The 6930-nt window shown below is 41.3% G+C and overlaps 2 protein-coding genes across 4 annotated transcripts in view; one reads left to right on the top strand and one right to left on the bottom strand.

Annotated features, from left to right (window-relative positions):
• The window catches only part of mlf1 (myeloid leukemia factor 1), a 9368-nt gene extending 5743 nt beyond the window's left edge, over positions 1-3625 (top strand). For all 3 annotated transcript variants that reach the window (XM_020600180.1, XM_020600183.1, XM_020600182.1), the window contains 5 exons: positions 4-87; positions 204-332; positions 728-887; positions 1362-1500; positions 1653-3625. In XM_020600180.1, coding sequence (XP_020455836.1) covers positions 4-87; positions 204-332; positions 728-887; positions 1362-1500; positions 1653-1719 — 579 coding nt within the window. In that variant the 3' untranslated portion in view covers positions 1720-3625. The remainder of the gene's footprint in view (positions 1-3; positions 88-203; positions 333-727; positions 888-1361; positions 1501-1652) is intronic.
• A 96-nt stretch (positions 3626-3721) lies between these two features.
• med29 (mediator complex subunit 29) lies at positions 3722-5455 on the bottom strand. The gene is made up of 4 exons (XM_020600184.1): positions 5241-5455; positions 5003-5061; positions 4748-4832; positions 3722-4218 (listed from the first exon to the last, which is right to left on the bottom strand). Exons 1-4 carry the CDS (start codon positions 5412-5414, stop codon positions 3991-3993), a joined length of 546 nt encoding a protein of 181 aa, XP_020455840.1. The 5' UTR covers positions 5415-5455; the 3' UTR covers positions 3722-3990.
• Between the last annotated feature and the right edge of the window lie 1475 nt (positions 5456-6930).

The following is a 6930-nucleotide window of genomic DNA, read 5'->3' as shown; positions in this document are numbered from 1 at the left end:
CAGGACATGATGAGGAACCCTTTCGGCATGTTTGACGACATGATGTTCGGCATGAGAAACAGGATGGCGGAGATGCACCAGAACTTTGTAAGTTTACTCATGATTTTGTGTTGCCTTCCTTTAGTTTTACTGCTTTCTCAGATTGTTGTGGTACATAAGCCGTAGTTGCCCAACACTGTGTTCTTTGTTTTGTTTTGTTTCAGGAGAACCTGTCCACAGATTCAAACACCCACTCATTCAGCTCCTCATCAGTCATGACATATTCAAAGTCTGGAGATGAGCCTCCCAAGGTCTTCCAGGCGACCTCATCGACACGCCGTGCCCCGGGAGGAGTAAGTACCCTGTCAGATGTGTTACTATGTTGTAGAAGGAAATCTATAGAAACTTATTTTACTCTCTTCCATGAGTGCTCATGGTAATAACATCTCCGTGGCCTTTCCTTGTGAGAGCATTATCATGAGCTAACTTTTCTCACTATGGCATGTGATGGCCCTGTTCCATTATGGTGTGCTATACAGTCCCAGGGCTGTGGCACTGGCACTAATACAGCCATTATTAGCATTAGTAGTTATGTTTGATTTGACTGTTAGCTTGGTCAAACTGTACATGATTAGAAAGGTGTACTGGGCTGTTTATAAGGAGGAAAAGAAATAAAAATGTTGGTTCTCTTGAATTAATACTTTTTTTCATGGACCCACTGATGAGGTTAATGATGTTTTATCATTAGATCAGGGAGACCCGGCAAGCAGTTAAAGACTCTGAGAGTGGGCTGGAGAAGATGTCAATTGGCCACCACATCCAGGACAGGGGACATGTTGTTGAGAAGAAATACAACAAGAAAACAGGAGACAAGGAGTTCATCCAGGACTTTCAAAATATCGATGAATGTACGTTCAAGTGGTTGAGTGCATCAAGCTGTTGCAGTAGCTACTAGAGCATGGATCGGGCTGCATATTTCTGTCTGAGCCCAACCCTTGCCGCACACAGTTTAGTTTGTACGGTGTTTTTCTCCTTTATTGTTAAACGAAGCAGATATTTGAGTCTTCCACCTGTCAACCCCAAGTTTGGCCTACATGTCCACCAAACTCAAACCGGGTCCGAACATAATTTCTAAATTTGCATCTCAACCCAGCCTGGGCCCTCAGGTCTCGATGGGTCCTGTCGGGCTCCAATCAGGTATCCACACTCGAGTAGCTATGCACAGTTGCTCCGTAAATATTAGAGGGCCTTGCATTATTTGTTGCTCTACTCAAAAATGTAACTACATGAAGGATGTACCGTATTCTAGCATAATGTGTGGGCCATCAGTCCACAGACAGAATGTTGCCTAATATGATCCTTATTCCCCCCTCCCCCGCCAGCTGAAGCACAGTCTTTTGACAGTGAGTGGCAGCAGAGGGTGTCCACCTTTCATCAGCCCAGCCCCATGTCTCGCCTGGAGGACCCCCAACCCCGTGCTGTTCACCGGGCTGCCATCACCGGCCCTGAAAAGGGCCACAAGTCAGTATTACATGCTTACTCCAAGATCAAATGACAAACAAGAGGAAGACACTGACTCATACACTTTGCTTTATTAATTACATCGTTGACATGTTACGATACTGCAGTTAATTTAGCTTTTGAACTTGTTTTGTTTATTGTATTTTCCACAGAGACCAACCAAAGGGCAAGGCCAAGGGTAAAAGCAAGAGAAAGGAATCAAGCTCGCAAAAACAGTAAAAAACATGTTTATGTGCTTATTAAAGTCTATCAAGCATCCATCATACAGTACACTCTGGTGCTCTATACCCACACAAACACACCCTGGTTTCTTCAACTAGACAGAATCAGAAGGCAGTGAGCCAGATTTTAAAACATTTAAGAGACTATTGTACACTACTCCTGCTCACTTTCCACAGCAATATGAAAGACAGCCTGCTGAGAAGTGAACCCTGCTGAAGTTGGCTGCCCTCTTCCAGTGCACCTTTAATGTGCTTTTTCATCAGTCAAAGGGCTCTTTCTAACTCCGTGTTAATAGCTTCAGACTTATGTTTGGAAAAAAAAGACATGTTTGGCAAGGCACTAAAACAAAATCGGGAATGGCATCTTTTAAGGTCTCTGCAAGTTCATTTTCATGTCACAGTGGTTTTAGCCAAAAATGAAGGCAGTTGAAGGTTGACAGGTATCTAACGTGCTAAGCTATGCTCTGGAGAATGGTCAACAAGAAAGTGAAATATATGTGATTTGTAACATGCTCTTATATAATAATTGTACAGAGGGTCCTTATTTATCACATCAACCGGTAAAACTGAAAGTGTCAGTGTTTCTGTGGACATAGTGATATATAAACAGATTAACATAAACTCATACAGTGTGATACATTACCATATAAGTAAAATGGCACTATCATTATACATTAACAGTCAAAGAAAATATTAATATAACTTTGCATCAGATGAATAGTTAGCTCAAGGTAAGGTGTTTTTTGTTTTTCATCATTTTGATGATGCAACAAGACACAAAGTAGTGATTCACTGACAGTTTGAAATCCACTAATGCACTTAGACAATGTCTAAATTTCATTTTGTAATTATATTGTCTAGTACCTGTTCTAGATATGTGTATTTTATCTGCTGTAATTGTTGTAAAAAGAAAATACTTCTCCCTTTTTATATTGTTACTTTGGTTTCTTGTTTTTTGCCTGATGAATTCTGCTCTATGACGCAATCTCCTCATACCTGCATTATTCTCAGTAATTTCAGCTTGTATATTTTTTTCAAGCTTAAAAAAAGCTGTCAATACAGATTACTGCCTGACAATAAATATTTGAATACATAAAGATGTATCCGTTTGTTTATCAGTCCCATACCTGTTAATGTTCACTGACAAGGAAGAACAGAAGTTAAAAAGGCGACTTTCTCAGCTTGTACGCTGGTGTAGACCTACAAAAGGTTTATGAGAACGCGAGCCTGCATTATGCTGAACCTCTCACTGGTTTTGTAGTGACCCAGGGTGGTATTTTTGGATCTAAGCACTTGTCAGTAGCTGAGATTGGTCTAAGATGTTACCCAGCTGCAAGCCCACCAGGGTCACCTCTCACATTCTTGTTAGACTTCATTAATCCTTTAGCTTCAACATACAATACGAAGCAACAAAACAGCGTCTCTGACTAATATATAGCTCCACAAGAAACCAAATGTGAGCTGCATCTTCATTCAGTCTAGGGACACAGAGCACGAGGACCAGTGTGATTAGCGTTAGGTTTTCTCTCTCATGTTTATGTAACACAGACGATGAGACACACTCAGAATATTTAGGATGATGACAATCAGCTCAGTGTCAAACACTATACCCACTATATCATCATCATCATTCTTTAATAGGATTGTGAAAGGACAGCTCAGCTACTGCCTAATGCATATGACCACTTTTACTGAAAAGACACTTTATTCTGTTCTTTGGAATTTTTGAGCTCTCTTTTCTTCCAGCGTTCCAATCTTATACAAGTTTCTTGCAGACAAACCAGATAAAATGCTCTCTTGAAACTGTGTGGTAATTCACCTGCACAATTGGACAAATCAGTGAGACATTCAGCTGCAGATGGTCTTTTAAAATCTTGTATTTTGTCACTACACCTATGACTAATTGTTTTCTTGTTTTTCTGAATGATGCTGAACATATCATACTCATCCGTTAGAGATGTTAGGTGCCTTTGCACATCTTGAGTAACGAAACACAAGTGTCAGTGGAAAGGTTTTAATATTTAATACAAAGCTACAAAAGTTGGCAGTTACAACTCTGCCACCACCTGCTGGTCATATCAGAACATGACTTTTAATCACTAATATTTACACAATATACATGTTAATTAGATACATGTGATTCTGAGAAATAAAACAGCATCTTGACCAATGCAGAACAAAACTAAGATGTGAAGAGGGGCCAGACCCAGCTGTAATCATCTCAAATAAGTCAGCATGTGCAGAAAGAGGTGGAATAGTCAGTCCAAGTTTACATGAGTCCCTGAGGCTGTCCCTTCCCTGCGATCTTCTTAGAACACTCCAGCAAAGCATTGTGGATATCTTTGGCACAGGCGATCTGAGACTTGATCATGCCGAGGTACTGGGCATAGGACATGGACTCTGTCTGGACTGTGTCTGGCTTGGTGGCCGTCGGGACCAGATTGGGTGAATGTTTGGCGCTATCAATGCTCTGGGAGAGGCACTCATATGCCAATCGCTGCACAAAGGAGACAAAATGTGAGATTATGTGGCCCGTCTGTGTAGGCACATGTGATCTGCACATAGAGGGCCATGTGAGTCTTATGTTTAGGTCTCTTAAGGACAAGCTGCGAAGGTACACAACATTTTTAGGCTACAGGACAGGAAGTCTTGATCAAAAACAATTATGATGCTGTGTAAGACAACTGCTTCACTCATTTTCAGAAACACTTTGTAGATCTGTCCTCATTTAATAGTTCTGCAATATCTCACAAGCACATGGGGTTAAAAAATGGGTTAAATACTCTTAAGTTAGGTTTGGCAGTTCTTTAGAGACTCCTCCTACCTCGTAAATGTACAGGTAACGCTGTTTAGTTTTTAAGGTACGGGGTACCGTTCAAATCGTCTACAGAAAATAAATAATATAGCCGAATTAATATAAAAATCAAAGACTAAATAAGGTAAATGTCCTTTATGCAGTATCAGCTGTGGATGTCAGTGGACGCCTCTGACCAATGAAAGCTACCCGCCAATAGTTTGAGTCTTACCAAACACAGCTCCAGCTGATCGCAGAGGGCATAAAACTCCTCTAGGCTTTTGTCAAAGCGTTGAACAGGGCTGTCGTTGCTCTTACTAAACCAGAACAAACATAACGTTACACACTGGAAAATCAGAAACCTAACTGTGACATCTATTTTGAGAACCATTACCGTAATGTTTTAGCACAAGTCTGACCTCAACGGCTTTTAAATCATAGGACTGTGCAACACCTCCTGAAACGTTTCTCTAGTCAGGCTACTTACATGCCGTTGTCGATTGCCGTATTATGAGCCAAATTCAGGGATGCTATCTTCATCAAATTCTGGAAATAAATAAACACATGTATCAACAATTAAACAAATAAAGCGGCAATACAAAGATCTTTAAGAGCCTTAATTCCTTAATGAAACGATATTATTTGGTCTATGAAGTCGTTCGCAAACCATCTTAAGATGTTTTGGGCATTTTCGGTTTCGGGCTCGATACAGGACAGTTAGTTACCTGCAGACTCTCCTTCAGCTGTGGAATAAGCATCTTAAACCTATGAACCGGATCAAAGTCTTGCTGTTGGCTCAGTTGCTGCTGGTGCTGCTGCTGCTGTATTGAAGTAGGGGTCTGTAATCCGGGTTGAGATATTAGACCAGGCTGCTGCTGTTGCTGCTGCTGAGAAGCCATCTTGGCCAACTACGATGCACAAGCCGGAAGCAGATTAAAATATCCGGTTCGTAGCTTTCAAAGTAAAATTCTTTCTTGAATTCTGCTTGAATCTTGGACTATTTAGCTTTTCAAAATTAAAAGATTGGGCAAGGGGGCGGCGGTACAGTTGCAGTGGTCAGCGGTGTCACCTCACAGCAAGAAGGTTCCAGGTTCGAAACCACCCGGTGCATTGCTATGTGGAGTTTGCATGTTCTCTCGGGGTACTCTGGTTTCCTCCCACAGTCTAAAAACATGCAGCTTAGGTTGAGTGGCAACTCTAAATTGCCAGTAGGACTGTGTGTGGTTGTTAGTCTACATGTCAGCTCTGTGATGGACTGGCAACCTGTCCAGGGTGTACCCCAGCTCTCACCCAATGTCAGCTGGGATTGGTTCCAGCCCTCTGCAACCCTATTCAGGAATAAGCGGTATAGGATGGATGATTGGATGACTGATATACTCACCACCTATCCCATCCCCAGTGGAAATGGGCCTAGCTTTTTCCTTTACACTAATACTATGCCACATTATTTTAAATTCACATGTAGTAAGCCATGCTGATGTGATTGAGGTCAGGAGGAATTGCACATGAGTAAATTTCATGGACATGGCTTTATTGGGAATTGATGTTCAGGCAGGAAATACCCAGTTTCATCTCAGATGTCATTTGTGATGTGAAATATTGTATGATCTATCTTAAAGAAATCCTTAATTAAAGTAATGGTGTTACACTGTGAGAAACAGTCATGGACCAAAAGCTAAGCATGTTTTCTCACATTTGCCAGTACAGTATAATCAAACACATTTGCAGCATTGACCCTGCTAAATTCAGAGGGGGGTCTTGCCCGGGAGTAATTCAATGTAGAACCACCACTGATTGCCCAACTCATAAACGGATAAAAGGAGTGTGTTTCATATACAGTACAGTGATCTGCCACAACATTATGACCACCTAGTTAATACTACGTGCACGGATTCTTAATTTCTCAGGTTGGGGGGCATGATTGCAGCCTACAAGATAGTGCCAGATGAGATTGATGAAATCAAAGTATGTATTTGATCAATCTGTCTATTTTTCTTCTGTATCTAGCTACAGTACGTGCAGTAGTGATGAGTTTCATAATAATTAATCATATGTGTGTGTGTGCCAACAGGAGACTCTGGTAGATTGGTGCGATGAAAAGGAACTTAACCTCATCCTAACCACAGGAGGTACAGGCTTCGCTCCAAGAGACGTCACACCAGAGGTTGGTTGTCCATTAGAATTTGTCCAGTGTGACTCCACCCATAGTTTACATGACGAAAGTTTTAACAGCAGATTACTTGTTATTCCAGTTATTCAAATGTAAATATCTGCTGTTGGGAGAAGCTGGGTTTATTTCTTCCACTTCTGTGGTTTCCTCAACCCCAGAAAGTGGCGAAATCTTTTCCACCGAGACTTTGGTTTAGTTGTCCCTGTGACGATCTGTTCAGAAACCACAGCATTCTCTGTCAGTTC

This window comes from Monopterus albus, unplaced genomic scaffold (assembly GCF_001952655.1).
Source record: "Monopterus albus unplaced genomic scaffold, M_albus_1.0 scaffold45.1, whole genome shotgun sequence".
Lineage (NCBI taxonomy): Eukaryota > Metazoa > Chordata > Actinopteri > Synbranchiformes > Synbranchidae > Monopterus > Monopterus albus.
The sequence above is the reverse complement of the archived record's forward strand: the minus strand, read 5'-3'. Positions and strand labels throughout refer to the sequence as shown.

Excerpts from the sequence above, each read along its gene's own strand:
- med29 (XM_020600184.1), bottom strand. The coding sequence starts at position 5,414 with ATGGCTTCTCAGCAGCAGCAACAGCAGCAGCCTGGTCTAATATCTCAA. Across the intron at positions 5,062-5,240 it reads AGCTGAAGGAGAGTCTGCAG|AATTTGATGAAGATAGCATC; the intron begins GTAACTAACTGT and ends ATTTATTTCCAG. Across the intron at positions 4,219-4,747 it reads ATCAGCTGGAGCTGTGTTTG|CGATTGGCATATGAGTGCCT; the intron begins GTAAGACTCAAA and ends TCCTTTGTGCAG.